At 38.5% G+C, this 15,772-nt stretch overlaps 1 protein-coding gene across 2 annotated transcripts in view; it reads right to left on the reverse strand.

Moving 5' to 3' along the window:
- The window catches only part of PTBP3 (polypyrimidine tract binding protein 3), a 65,134-nt gene that overhangs the window by 17,108 nt on the left and 32,254 nt on the right, over positions 1-15,772 (reverse strand). For both annotated transcript variants that reach the window (XM_080573345.1, XM_080573346.1), the window contains exons 3-6: positions 13,759-13,928; positions 12,720-12,866; positions 5,792-5,956; positions 2,691-2,801 (exon numbers count right to left, since the gene is read on the reverse strand). In XM_080573345.1, coding sequence (XP_080429471.1) covers positions 2,691-2,801; positions 5,792-5,956; positions 12,720-12,866; positions 13,759-13,928 — 593 coding nt within the window. The remainder of the gene's footprint in view (positions 1-2,690; positions 2,802-5,791; positions 5,957-12,719; positions 12,867-13,758; positions 13,929-15,772) is intronic.

Consider the following 15,772-nt stretch of genomic DNA (forward strand, 5'->3'; position numbering starts at 1 on the left):
CTTACCTAGACATCCTGTGTAGAGCTTAGTGTAGTCCACTAATTAGTATTACATTGCCTTGTCCCAATATATAAAACACAGCTTTAAATAGGACTTGACTTCTGGTGGAGACTGGTGACAAGTGGTGTCCCTCATGGGTCTGTCTTGGGACTGGTGCTTTTCACTATCTACATCAATGACATAGACAGCGGGATCGAGTGCATCCTCAGCAAGTTTGCAGATGACACCAAGCTGAGTGGTGCAGTCACACAACAGAAGGAAGGGATGCCGTCCAGAGGGACCGAGACAAGCTTGAGAAGTAGGCCTACATGAAGAGAATGAGGTTACAAGTCCCAGTGCAAGGAGCTGCACCTGGGCCAGGGCAATCCCAGAGAGGAGCACAGACTGGGAGAAGAACTCCTTGAGAGCAGCCCTGCGGAGAAGGACTTGGGGGTTCTGGTGGACGAAAAGCTCGACATGAGCCAGCAGTGGGTGCCTGCAGCCCAGAAGGCCAACTGCGTCCTGGGCTGCACCAACAGAGGGGTGGCCAGCAGGTAGAGGGAGGTGATTCTCCCCCTCTGCTCTGCCCTTGTGAGGCCCCACCTGGAGTGCTGCGTCCAGGGCTGGGGCCCCCAGCACAAGAGGGATGTGGGGCTGTTAGAGCGGGTCCAGAGAAGGGATACAAAGATGATCAGAGGGCTGGAGCACCTCCTCTGTGAAGAAAGGCTGAGAGAGCTGGGGCTGTTCAGCCTAGAGTAGAGAGAGCTCTGAGGAGACCTCACTGCGACCTCTCAATACTTAAAGGGGCTTATAAAAAAGATGAAGAGCAACTTTTTATTTGGGTAGATAACGATAAGATAAGGGAGAATGGTCTTAAACTAAAAGAGGATAGTTTAGCCTAGACATTAGGAGGAAATTCTTTACTCACAGGGTGGCGAGGCACTGGATCAGGTTGCTAAGAGGAGTTGTGGATGCCCCTTTCCTGGAGGTGTTTAAGGCCAGGCTGGATGTGGCCTTGGGCAACCTGATCTAGTGGGTGGCGTCCCTGCCTATGGCAGGGGAGTTAGATATCTTTAAGGTCCCTTCCAACCTGAGCCAGCCGCTCTATGATTTTCTGCTTTTAATTTTACTTGTTCCCTACTTAACACATGCTATCAGGTACTAGTAGTGATACTAATTTGAAGATTTTTATGGTCCTTCTTACATAATGAAAATCCATCTTTTAACAGTAGTTATTCTCAGAGAGATCAAAGAAGTAGTATTTTTTGCCCAGACCAACCATAAAAGAATTATGGAATCACAGAATGATAACATCATTTAGATTCTAACAGACCTCTAACACCATCAAGTCCAGCTGTTAACCTAGCACTGACAAGTCCACCACTAAACCAAGTCTCTAAGCACCACATCTACACATCTTCTGAATACCTCCAGAGATGGTGACACAATCACTTCCTGGGGCAACCTGTTTCAGTGTTTCACAACCCCTTCAGTAAAGAAATTTTCCCCATATCCAACCTAAACCTCCCCTGGTGCAACTTGACGCGATTCCTTCTTGTCCTATCTCCTGTTGCTTGGGAGAAGAGACCGACCCTCACCTCACTACAACCTCCTTTGACGTAGTTCTAGAGAGCAATTAGGTGTCCCCTGAGCCTCCTTTTCTCTAGGCTAAACAACCCCAGTTTCCTCAAACAGTCCTCGTAAGACTTGTTCTCTAAGAACCCTTCACCTGATTCCTCACCCTTCTCTGGACACACTCTGGCACCTCAGTGTCCTTCTGGTAGTAAGGTGCCCAAAACTCAACACAGTACTCAAGGCGTGTCCTCACCAGAACTGAATACAGGGCTGAGTATCGCTTCCCTAGTCCTGTTGGCCACACTATTTCTCATCATGGTGGGTGAAGGAAAAAATAATACCCAAAAGACACTGGTTTGCCATAACATACAGGATTATGGTTTCAGTCCAGTATATATTATCTGAGTAATCATATAAATTTCCCTCAAATCTCTAATAAGGTATCGTTTATCATTAATACCATTCTTTAAGTAAAGATGCTATTGCTAACAAACAGGCTATAGTCCCAACTACAGTTACTAACTTCCAACATTTACTTGATCTCTAAAGATAAGTGAATTTACCTGGTAGATGCACTAATGAAAGTTAACATGTGGACTAAAGTACAAGCACCAATAGTACCAAAAGAATATTCTGTTCTTTCCATTTTGAAGCTGAAAATAAAATCAACTTCAATAAAATTATGAACTCTAAAGTGAAAACATTAATTACTGTAAATTTCTCACTGAAATACAAACAAGTAAAACAAGGCATTCATCCAATCTCTGGAGTTTTAATTATACTACTCTTAGGATTAATTCTCACTGAAAATAGTCCATTTAGTTTGACAAGGAGAAGGCTTTTTGTGACAACGACAGCTACCATCACTCTTCACTACCACTGACAGCCCCAATCTTTGATTTGGTAGAATCAGCAAGATTTTGGTCTGTGTGCTACACATTCATGTTTGCAGTTGATGATAGAGTGCTATCCTCTTAAATAATGAGGGTTGCCACAGTTATTCTTGTGCAAGAGTGTTAGAATGACAAGAAGTAAGAAAGTTAAAGAGCAAGCTATCACTAATGTTATATATAATGACCAGTTTATCTTGGGGAGGGAGCACAAGAAAACAAAACAGCTGAGTACACTGCACTTACCATCTTGGCATAATATGCATTGATTGGGTCGGCATACTGGAGCAAGGTTTGAAATTGATTGTTCTTTGTGAAGGTGATAATCTTCAAAACAGGTCCAAATTTAGAGAAAAGCTGAGAGGAAGGAATATGGACTTTAAGAAAAAAAGAATAATTTATGCACCATAAAAACTAGTATTTTAATACTTTTAGTAATTTTCTAAGAGATTTCTTCTTCAAGACCTGAACAGAAATAAAGTGATATCAGAATTCTGTTTCAGGTAAAAAATAAAATAAATAAATAATAATAATAAAAAGATACAAAAGCTGGGGGAGAAGAATAAAATTCCCCTAAAGAATTAGCAACAACTTTAACTAAGAACAGAGAGGCCTTTATCCAATGTGTGCAAAGAAACTGTGGATAATCAAAGCAATTTTGAGAAATGGATTTTCACAAGTCAGTTAGATGGGAACTGCAAATACCTTTTAAGATACCCTTACATTCTGTATTTCAAGCAAATTTTGAAAATGTGGTGACCAAACATACATCTTAAGTAGTTTTATGTGTCTGCAAATAAATTACACAGACCTGCTGACCAAACTAGAAGACAAAGAAGGAAAGAAGCAAGATAAAGACCTTGTTTGGCTCTTACCCCAAATTTACAATTGAATGGCATTTGATTTACTGCAAATAAAGGCATTGCAGAAAAATTTAAAAAGGTTGAAACTAAATATATGTACACTCAGAATGAGGGCACGTAGCACATGACACACTCACTACATGACACAATGACAATGTCTATAAAAAAGTGAGCCCACAAAGAACGAGGACAAAAGCATAGCTAGGGTGTATCATGCAAGTGCAAAAAAACAATGTCCAGAGTAACAATGAAACAGGAAAGGAGAGTTTGGAAAGCACTGGCAGTTTTAGTACAAACTACTAGAACCGATGCAAAGCACCACAGCAGTCAGGAATGCAGAACCCCCCAGACAAGTATTAATCCTGGAATGGAAAGAAAGGCCAGAGTAAGGACAAGCATCTCTTGCTAGCCTATTAGGCCTAGAATCATGGAAAAAAGACACACTGTCCTTAACCTTTGTGCCCACTTTTTCAGTCTCTCAGGATTTAATGCTGCAGCCATCATTTTGTGGTGGAAGACAGAACAGAAACTTTTTTCACAGCAATTTAAAATTAGCTGTTGAGTTCCTGCTCACAAAGCACTTCCCCTTAAGTAAGGCCTAAGTACAGTTTCTGAACATATGCTTCCACGTGTATTTCAACAGAAGCAAATAGACATTTTTAAGATAATGAAATTCAACTTGTAACTATTTGTTTTTAAACCTACACCCTATGGCATACACCAGCTTTGTTTCTACAAAGATAACACTGAGTATTCTGTTTCTCATAACAAATATTTTCAGGTGAATTGTGGGGAAAGGGAAAAGGGAGAGGGAGGGGGAGAGGGAGGGGAGAAAAGTGAAAGGGTCTTGGCAAGCAGTTAAAATTTACAAAATATAATTGAAGCTTTGGTTGACAGCCTGCCTAATTCTACAAGAGGCTATACTTACCAGTGAACATTTTCATTTCCATTAACACACTTACAGAGTAATGTTACGTTGTAGTTATCTAACACACACAAAATGCTGCTTTAATTAGAAGATAATGTCCCTTGTTAATAACGCCAATTAAGTTCATTTTTCAAGTATTGCTTAATTTTCTAGAGCTATTGCAGAAGTAGTTAAATGAGCGTTATTGGACAACTCAAACATTGAAAAATACAATTTTTCTGCACTGAAGTGAGCACTAATCATATTAAAGTAAAATAACATGAATTTCTCCTTCCACTGTCTCCTTAGTTTAAAGCAACAAAAGATAAAAAAACACACAAGGTTAGGTACAGGAATTGCTGTTGCACTGTTATTCTAGTACAGCTCCCATAATCACTGAAGTTTGTTCTCAGGTTGTTCTGTGTACACTAATAATGCTAAACAGTTGACATACAAGTTGTACTAACATTATTGAGTGAACAAGGCTCATAGGTACAAACAAAAGTTTAGATCAGGCAAATTCCTACATCAGCGTGACAACTAGTATACTAGTTAATCAGTATCGGCTGGGAGGGAGAGGATAGAGAAAAAGGAAATATTAAGAAGTAAAAAGGAGAAGCAAGTGTTGGTAATAATTGTTTGAGATGCTAAATAGTGCTAAATACAGCAATAAGGACTACAGGTCTTTGCAAAATACTCCTAATTATTTTAAATCACATTAACTCAGGAAAGTCATATTAGGGGCATGTTTTCTGTTGCACAAATTTACTAGTAATTACAAAATATTCAAATATGAAATCCTTTGCAAGATCTGAAAAAAAAAGTATTGACAAATCCTTCAGGCACAAAGAAATAGTCTCTTAAGGGTACTGTTTTTAAATGTTTAATTCTCAACAGCATAACACAACCACCAAGCAGAATTTATGGCAACGTCTTTCATAGCCATATCTATGAAAGCTACCACTATTCCAAGCTTTCAGTAGTTAAAGCAAGTAACATTCTAAGAGTCGATGATAATTTAAAACATTTGTTCAAACAACTATACTTGTATATTACGTCACTTGTATCAACATATAAAAATGAATATAAAGTGCTCATATATAATGCAACCTACAAAAGTTACCTAGTACAAGGAGTGCTAAAGCATTTGTTCCACAAGTTCATACCAACCAAGATTTCACCAGCTCATAATGTGGGCATAAATTCAATGAAGCACTTTGAACTTATTGCTGCTTCCAGAGAAATCTTGTTATGTGATCTTAACCAAGGGAGTGAAAGAAATGTTAAAAACAAACAAACAAACAACAACAAAAATAAAATAAAAACAAACAAACAAACAAAAAACCCATATGAATAGCTGACTATAAGAGTCCTGTTTACTTTGATTTTTTTGTGCAAAACCAGTTCAAGCCTACATTTCTAAACTAAAACAAATCACGTTTGAAGTGGCAATCCTCATTCAAAATGAGCAATATACAACTGAGGATCCCTAGGTATTTAAAAAAAAAAAAAGTTATTTGTATTACACCATCAACATAGAAACAGATTTTACTATTAGTTTTACCAATTCTCATTACCTGATACAGCATTTCCAAAGTGACAGGGTAGAAAAGATTTTCAACAATGATTCGAAGAACAGAACCTTGACCTGTAAGGAGTCCACCTTCAGCAGCAAGAGCACTTGTAATAGCCAGGCCTCCAGACTGCACAGCGTTCACAGCTTGCAATGCAGCTTGGGCTCTCTGAAATCATGACACAGCGGAGACCACAATTAACTTACACACACAAGCTATTCATATCTAAATTAAGTTAATTTACAAAGAAAAGCATGTAAAATGCTTTTTAAAATGCAACTTTTAAAAACCTTATTCCATTTATATTATCCATTTTCTATGAAAATGCTGTGTTAGTAGGTAAATCATCCCTCCTCACCTTCCCCCTCCATTAAAAGAAGTCAGATCACACAGAATTTTAACTTTCTTTTTCAGTTATACTCTTACTACTTTGTAATGCCATATAAGCAACATTTTGCTTTGATTCTATAAACTTTCGTCATTCTGGAGGTATATTCCAGCAAATCAGCACAACAGTGACATGGTAATGGACTACCAAACAGTCAGAGTACCACAGACTACTTCACCTGCTTTATTAGGATTTCATTCTCTTCAGGAACTGAGTTTTGACAAGCATAAGCTTAAAGGTGCATACCTTGCTCTGTTTGCTTAGCTGAGCTATTGGCTGCAAAAAACGAACCCACACCTTTAAACTCACTCCTCAAACTGCCTCATTGTAACATGTGTACTCCAAATAATCATTTTTGACAGGCTTTCCTCAAAAAGGACTCCAAGATTAATTCTGAGAGCCCTATAGAGAGACATTCCTTTCCAAACATAATGTTGTGACTTGAAGCCATATCTCATTAACACTCTTCCCTTGGAAGATGGACTAAACATGACACAGGGTATGGATGTCATCTAGTTCCATAAACATGTAACCCTGCAAAAACAAACTGTCCCTCAGGGCTGAGCGTAGACACTAGGATGTCAGTAATGTAGTCCTCAGCTACCTGACTAAGTCTCTAAAATTTAAATAAAATTCAAATGAAAGAATTATAAGTGAAATACACTCATACATTTTAAACATGGACCATTTTAATTTTAATAGGAGAAAGCAAAGACTGTCATATACTGAGCTGAAAATGCTGAGAAACACAGAGACTCTTGCACTCCTTGTTCTATTTGCAAATATGAGTGTAGTTTTCCTGAGGCTGTTACATACACCACACACTTAACATCACCTTATTTTATTTGTTTTTGCAGATAACAAACCAATCCAGCAATCTCAGATGAGGAAAGAGACAAATAACATTTACCAGACTGAAAAGTTTGCAAGATTTCAGTGACTTGCATGCGCAAATTAGAAATGAACAGTGATACTTGTTGCAATCACTATTTGCAGCACTTGTACAGAAAATCAAAATCCTTATGCGCCCATCATATTCTATAATTTATATAAGATATACATATATAAATACTAAAGATATTTATCTTTAAGGAAACACAAATGTAAAAATTAATTCACAAGTTTTCACGGTATGCCTGATTCTTTGTTACTGACATGGTAACAGGGAAAAAAACAGGCTTTATTCAGTGAAAAGAATGTCCTGAAGACTTGTTTTCTTCACGTTCTGAAGCCATTGAGAGCTATTATCTCATGTTAAAATTTACAAATGGCAAAAGTTCTTTCAAAACATACTGTAAGAAGTACTTCTAAGTCATGTAGAATATAAAGGCCATAGAAACAAACGTTTCAGTATACCACGTGAATACAGGTCAGAGGCTAAGAAAATGATCAGAACACTAACAATACTCTGCAAACTGTGCTCTGTAGCAAAACAAATCTCTAGAAGGCAGACTTCACAGAAGATAAAAAAATATAGTTAGGCAAACTGATCTGACTTCTTCTTCCAAAGACAGCATAAGCAGCAATCTTTGGAACCACTAAGGAACTGGATCATGAAATCACTCTATCAGTTCACTTTTATCATTGTTTAGAAGTACACAGCAGCCTTTTGGCTTCAGAGATCTCTCACCCCCACACCCCTCAGCAAGATGGGAGGAGAAAATATGCCGCTTTGGAGCAGCAGAGACAAGGCATTATGAACTGACAGCAACACCCATTCCCTGTTCCCCTGCACCACTTGGGAAAGGGAAAAGATAGCGTAAGCAGGAGTGAAGACAGAGGCCTGCAGGTAGAAGGTCAGCTTAGGAGTTTTTTGTTGTTGTTGATGGTTTTGTTTTTGTTTTTTAAGTTCTCATCATTCTCCAACTCTACTTGAGCTCTCTTCTGGAGTAGTTCTCCTACTCTATTTTTAATGGGCAAAAAATTAAATTACTCTTCCCCAGGTCAAGACTGTTTTCCCCAGGACGGTAAGTGGTGAGCAAACTCCCTGTCCTTATCTCAACCCATGAGTTTATTCATCATATTTTCTTCCCATGTCCTGCTGAGGAGCAGGAGTGACAGTGCAGCTTGGTGGGCACCTGGTGGACAGCCAAGGTTAACCCATGAAAGGCATAAAAATGTGTACCTGAAATCACAGTACCATGTTTAGTTTATAAATAATGAAATTGGTGACAAATTTCTAGGTAAATTGAACTTCCGAGTGCAGTTCTTAAAGATGTAATATGCTGACCGAATGGCTCACTGTTACTGTGAGTTGATCCTGCTACATTTCTCCTCTGAACCCAAACCTATTCAACATACTAACCCAGAAAAATTGTTTGTTTTAAATGCCACATTATGAACTGAGTCACTCACAAAAGAATCCAGCAAGCACTGTCACTATAAAGGAGAGAATAGAACATGTAGCTGGAAGCAGGAGACTTTCTCTTTTGGCAGCAAAAAGCTGTTAGGTGAGCTTAATTACTCACAGACCTGCTACTTCATGGATACCTCAAGCTCCTTCAGTTTTTAATACTGCTATATATAACCATAAATGTTCATTGAAAAACAGTATTATTAGTGTCAAGTTTCTGTTAGAAACCTCATCCAGAAGTCCAATTAGAGAACAATTAGTCTTTAGAGTAGCTCCCTCTGGGAATATTCTTCAATCACCTTTTCCCAAACTGTTTAATATTGAATGTAACAATGATCATACTAATGCTGAAAACTAAATATAAAACATTAAATGTGGAGATTTTTTTAAACTATATACCTTCCATGCTAATTGATAAACTCATCATTTAAGAGCTTCCTTTTATAGTTCTAGGCATTGAGAGAAATTATGAACGTCATCTTGCACACAGGACATGAATAACATAACATCTCCCTCAATGAAGCATGGCTATGTAGTTACTAAAGATCAAAACCTAAACTGAAATTATACGACTGTTATTGTGACAAATGACAGTGGCTTCAATGAAAATGAAGCAAAACCTTCATCTTGTGCTAAAATCCACTTAAAAGGACAACAGGGAGGGTTCTTGGCCATTGCAAACTGAATCCATGCTTAGATACTTGACCATCTCCTACTACATTTGTACCAGAAATCAGTTCCCAATCCTATTATCAGAAACATGAGCCTGATGAGACTGTCTAGAAACCTCTTCACTGAGGAAAGTTCCTGGTCTTTTCCTTATACAGAGGACTTCTTCTGAAATGAAGGCTTGACTATCCCATGACAAAAGCTCTTTCACACTGTTAGCCTTCAAAATCCCTGAAGTAGAGTACCACCTGACCAAAGTTTACACTTGACAAGTATGATTAACAAAACAGTAACTCATACACACTATCTTATTTTTCAAAACAGAGAGCTATCTGGAATAGCTTCATAGAACTGTTTTGACTTCTTCACATTAGAAAATGATTCCTTCTGACAGTGCACCTAAGCAAATGAAAAGATGTCTCAAAGACACAAGACAAATACTGTATTCTTCAACACAGTTTGCGTTCATTTATCTTTACGAAGGAAAATAACACCAGAAACAGTTACCTCTACATCTGCAAGATATAATATGTCCTTAAAAAGGAATAAGGTTATATAACTATTTGTTGAGAAATTATCAACTGTAGGAAAAAAAGGGGGGAAAAATATGAAGATTAGCATATGCAGGAAAGAAGTCACTATCTATACCTTCTATGCACTAGCCCCTTTGATCTACTGGAAAACAGAAAAACAATTTTGAAGCAGTTTTTATTATTCTCTAACCAATAGGAGCAGTGAGCTCTGAAGAATTCACTAATTTCATCTGTTAATTCCCAGGAAAAAACATGACATTCTTAGAATATATGAAGAGATGGAACCAGAAGCATTTATTCCTTCATACATTATTGTTTGACCTATAATTTGTGGCTGGAAAGCAAAAAGGATGGCTGCCATCTTCCATCCTGGTTCATGCAGAATGCTGTAAGAGAGGTTAATGCTTCCTCTCCCCAAATAAGAGTGTATTTAATTGAAGTGCTCTGGAAAAGAATGGGGCAAGCAATACAGTCTTCAGCACTGAATACATATTGGGAGAGTCACAGAAGGAGCAGGGAACTTCTTTTGCAGTAGGTAATAAACACTACTGTAACCACATCATCTCTCTTAGTAGAGACAAATGAGATTCTCCTGAAGAACTCACAGGACTTAAAAGAAAAAGTCCACCACGCAAAGACACAATGCATAGATTTGCTTTTTCAGAAATATACATCCATCTCTACTGGAAGACCTAACGGAGTGTTGCCAGCTTCCTTTCTAGTTTGTTTTCTAATAGGGCACAGCCTGAGGATCCAGTCTCACTTTACATGAGGAAGACACGTGCACCCCATGTCTCTCAACAGCTTCAAACAGAATCACAAAACAGCTGAGGCTGGAAGGTACCTTCAGAGATCGTCTACTCCAATGCCCTTGTTTCAGAACAAGGTCACCTACAGCAGGCTGCTTATGACTGTTTTCAGTCAAGTTTTAAATGCCTCTAGGGATGGAGACTGCATAACCTCTCTGAGCAACACATTCTAGTGTTTGACCATGCTCACAGTAAAAAGTTCTGTTTGTTTGTTAGTTTTTTAAGTTTCAGTGGATTATCCTGTATATGAATTTGTGCTCATGACTTCTTGTCCTGTCACTGGGCATCTCTGAGTCTATCTCCACCCTCTTTACTCTCCCCTCACGAAGTATTTATTTGCCCCATATCACTAAGATATCCCTGAGCCTTCTTTTCCTCAGGCTGAACAGACCCAGCTGTCTCTGGCTCTCCTTGTATGACAGACACTCCAGTTCCTTAACAACCTTTGAGGCCTTTTGATGAAGTTGCTCCACTAAGTCTGTGTCTCTCTTGTCATGAGGAGGCCAGGACTGGACACAGCACTACAGATGTGCCTCACCAGTGTTGAATAAGGGAGAAGGATCACCTCCCGCGATCTGCTGACAACAATCTGCCTTCTGCCACCTGGGAGGCTGTTGGCATTCTTTGCTGCAAGGGCACATTGTCAGCTTATGGTAAAGTTGGGGTCCCTCAGCAACCCCAGGTTTTTCTGTGGCCTAGCTGCTTTCCAACTGCTTGGCCTCGGCATGCAGTTGCGCCTGGGACTACTCCTTCCCAGGTGCAGGACTTAGCATTTCCCTCTGTCAAACTTAGTCAGATTCCTGTCCATTTCTCCAGCTTGTTGAGGTCCCTCTGAAGGGCAGCACAACCATCTGGGATGTCAAATGCTCCTCCTGGTTCTGGTCCACAAACATGTTGAGGATGTGTCCCATCCCATCATCCAGGACATTAATGAATATCTCAAACAATACTGCACAATACAATATCTACCCCTAGTGACTGGCTTCCACCATGGACTTCATGCCACTGATTACAACTATTTTAGCCTTTCAGACCACTTCACAATCCACTTATCTAGCTTCCACTCCATCAGTTTGTCTATTTGGATGTTGTGGGAAAAAAGTTTAAAGTCTTACCAAAGTCTAGATAAGCAACATACACTGCTCTCTTCTTATCTAGCAAACTAGTCATCTCGATATAGAAGGCTATCACGTTGGTCAGGCATTACTTCCCTTTCACAAACCCGCACTGACTTCTCCCAGTCACCTCCTTGTCTTCAGAATGTTTGGAAATGGTTTCCAGAATCAGCTGCTTCATCACTTTCCCAGGGATTGAGGTGATGCCAACTAGCAAATGTCCTGGATCCTCCTCCTTAACTTTCTCAAAGATAGGAGAGAGATTTGCTTTCTTCTAGTACTCAGAAACCTTCTACAGCTGCCATGACTTTTCCAAGACTATGAGAATGGTCTTGCATTGACATCTGCTCTCCCAGCACTCACGAGTGCATCCAATTAGGCACACAGACTTTTTGTCTGTCCAGTTTATTTAAATGTTCCCTAATGAGATACTTCTTCAATTCCCTCAAGGCTTCCCTACTGGGCTCAGTGGCTTGGTATTCCCAAGGGCAAGTCTTAACAAATAAAGACTGGGAAAAGGTGCCTAGCACTTCAGCCTTTTCCATGTTTTTTGTCACCAAGGCTCCTGCCCTGTTCAGCAGTAAGCCCATGTGTGCCTTAAGTCTTCCTTTTGCTATCAATGCACTTTCAGGAGCCATTCTTGTTGCTGTTCACATCCTTTGCTAGAGTCAAATCTATCTGGGCTTTAGCTTTCCTAACCACAATCCTACGTACTAAGATAATGTCTTTATATTCCTCCTGGGTCACCTGTCCATGCTTCCCCCTCTTCTACGCCTCCTTTGTATGTATGAGTTTAGTCAGAAGCTGCTTATTCATCCATGCAGGCTTCCTGCCACCTTCACTGGATTTCATGGTCATTGGGATGAACATTCCTGAACCTGAGCTCCTCCACAGTAATATTGAGACGTCTCTGTCTGAAATAACTTCCTGTCTAGATTACAATTGACAGAAAAAAATCTATTAGAATTTGACTATTGGTGTAGTACTAGTAGAAAGTAGTCTGCTTATTTACTAATGCAAGTCATGTACAATTTTACCCTGTTAAATGGAAATATTATACTTACGGCCTGATTAGGTAGATTGTCAGTCTTAAGTTCTCTGTGATTGGAATACTGAATATAAACAGGCTGGCTGCGGAGGAGAGGTGTAACAGGAGTATAGTAGTTCACCATAGTAACAGCAGCTTCTTCAGAAGCCATTTCCAAAAAAGCCTGCAACAAATATATAACAGTTTTCAACACTGTTCTGTTTACAGGAAAGAACAAAGCATCAAACCATCATTTATTCCCAATTCCACTCTCACTAGAAAAAAGATTACATGAAATTGTAGTGCTGATTTGCTCAGCATTAAAATGTGTTCATGTATGCAAGTTTGTGGGGGATATTTGATTTGATATTCTTAATAGATTTTTATGTATGAGAATGGTCTTGCAATGACATGTGCTCTCTCAGCACTCACTAAAAAAGTGGTGGAATAAGTATGACATGCGGGAAGCTATCCTAATAAAAATTCACTGCTAATGAATTTACTAGATTCCTAAATCAAAGCACTATTGCTTAGGTTGCAGATACACATACTGAACGAAGCAGTAGGAACAGAACACATCTATCAGTTTGTTCACAATATTAACCCAGTCCAGTGTTCAATTTATGAATGAATGCCTTTTATTTTTAGGATTTTAGTGTTCATTCATCACGTCAACTACCCCTTCTCATCTAAAAGAATTAAAAAAAAAAAACTTAAGCAATTTATTTCACATAAAATAATTAATATGCATGTTAATTATTTAATTAAGCAGGTTATTTCAAGACAGCTAAATAGTGGCAACATAGTTCTTGATCACCTACGTATTCTTACATAAGGTGTTTAAATGTTTACCATTACTATCAGCAAGTTACTAGGTAATTATTTAATTGAAAATATATTAAAAGCATTAAATACCAAGACATCCTTCCACATTTGAAAACAGGAAAATCTTGAGCCCTCAATGAAATATTTAGACATCACTGCAATCATTTCAGTCAAATGCAATACCAGAAGGGTTATATAACATGAATGACATCATCAGCCTTGCTCTTATAATTAAGACATTGAAAACATACCTGACTTTTTCCTTTTAGCATCAAGAGATTGGTTACTTTGCCAAAAGGGAGACCTAATGAAATGACTTCCGCTTCAGTGACGTCATTTGGAATTTGACGAAGATGAAGCACACGAGAAGGGGAGCATGGAGATCTGCTTCCTTTGAATTTCTTGTTGTCATTCCCATTAGCTAAAGTATTTAGGGAAAGGGATGGACAAGGAAACAAGACACACGTATTATGCAGTATAAATGCCAAAAGAAAGAAATTGCTGTCTCAGTATTGACATTGACTGTTATCTGTAGCTCTCTGAATAGTAAGAAAGGACAGATCGTATATAACCAATGGACAGTTTAAAAAGGCCCCCTTCAGCTGTTCCAAATCTCCACTGTAAGGATGGTATTTTTGGGGGGAGGAGGGGTTGCTTATTTGTTTTGAAGTCCTACAGCCGAAGAGGCTGATAACTTCTTACCAAATATGCATGTAACATATTTATAAAAAGTTATTTACGCAGAACAGGTGCAAGTCAGTAGTAACTGGGACTACTCTAACTACTGTAACACATTTGTTTTTATTCCCAACCTATCTTCCTGCATTATTAATTCCTTAACTAGATTCAGTTACTACCTCAAATGATTAAAAAAATAAAGAAAGCCTGTTGTCCCACATAATCTTAAGTTTATCAGAGTTGCCTTTAAAAAGGATACACAGCAGAGAAGCATGAAATCTGTACAGATTCTAAAGTCTTCCACTTTGGCAAATGGCTATTTATTTATTTATTTTTCAACATATGCTTACTTGGATCCTGTAACAGGTAAGTGACCAATGGTTACATTTCAAGGAACTGACTCAGAGACCTTGGGAGAATTTTTAAACAGAACACCACATCTGAAACAGGCATATTGTTATAGGAACTATCACAATGGAGTAATAACTGTTAAAGTAACAAAAATGAAAGTCATTAGCCAAACTACACACCCTAGTAATAGATTCTCCTAGAGCAAGATATAGAGGTTTAAGAGACTTGATGAAAAAAACTTCCTAAAATGAGAGAGAAGACAGCATATCCAATGGAAACTGTATTTAAGTCTAACTGTATACCACTTAAGGTATACCACTTATGTTAAGAAACAGCTCTTTTTAAAAAAATGAATAAATTATGTGCTACAAACAGCTTCATTCCAGCAAGAGAGAGAACCTTAACATCTCGTGTTTCATTTGATATTCCAGAGAATCCCTAAGGATTAGGAACAAAGATCTGTATGAGGTTGGCAAGTAATTTCATATTTTCCTCTAAGTTTTGAAAACAATCTAAAGCTGAGAAGTATTTCACTCAAGTCTTACTCTGTACATAAGTCAGGGTAATTAATACCCTCCCTGTATAAAAAAAGAGCTTGTTATGCATTGCTTTTTCCATCAAGAAATGCCATCCTGTGCTCTCTGTGCATTCTGGAAAATGTGAACAAGTGGCAAACTTGCAGGGGATGACATTTTAAAACAAAGGGAAAGGTACTTAACACTTATCAATACCAAGCCAGGTCAGGATATATTTCTATTAAAGCCTAACAACCGGTCTCATCTTGTTAATTCTAGTTTGAAGGTTCAAAACAGACATGACTAAGTCCCTGATTTGACTAAGCCAAGGACTGCTTGACTAAATAAAACAGCAAGTGAAACCTAAGAAGAATTTTGCCTTTAGTTTAAGGTGAGAGTCTTTTGCAGGAGTAATGCCACAAGGGCTCTGACTCATCACAGGTGACAAAATGGAACGAAGTGGCAAGCACAGGATTTTCTCTCAGCATCTTCACTGAGTGTTACAGGAGTTTTCAGGTCAGGTATTCAGCCAACAAGGCCAGTGCTTAACAGAACGGTTTCAAGCCGTGCACGTACAGCGTGCATCTTTTACTTCACTACCTACCCATTAGCAAGCATATATTGACTCTGGCTTCTGAATAGTGACCAACACCTGACCTAAAAATCTCATGTGCTATTAAAATGCCTCCTTTTGGTAATGCAGTAAGTATACTAAGTATTG

Source organism: Anser brachyrhynchus (genome assembly GCF_964034855.1).
Source record: "Anser brachyrhynchus genome assembly, chromosome: Z".
NCBI classification, from domain to species: Eukaryota; Metazoa; Chordata; class Aves; order Anseriformes; family Anatidae; genus Anser; species Anser brachyrhynchus.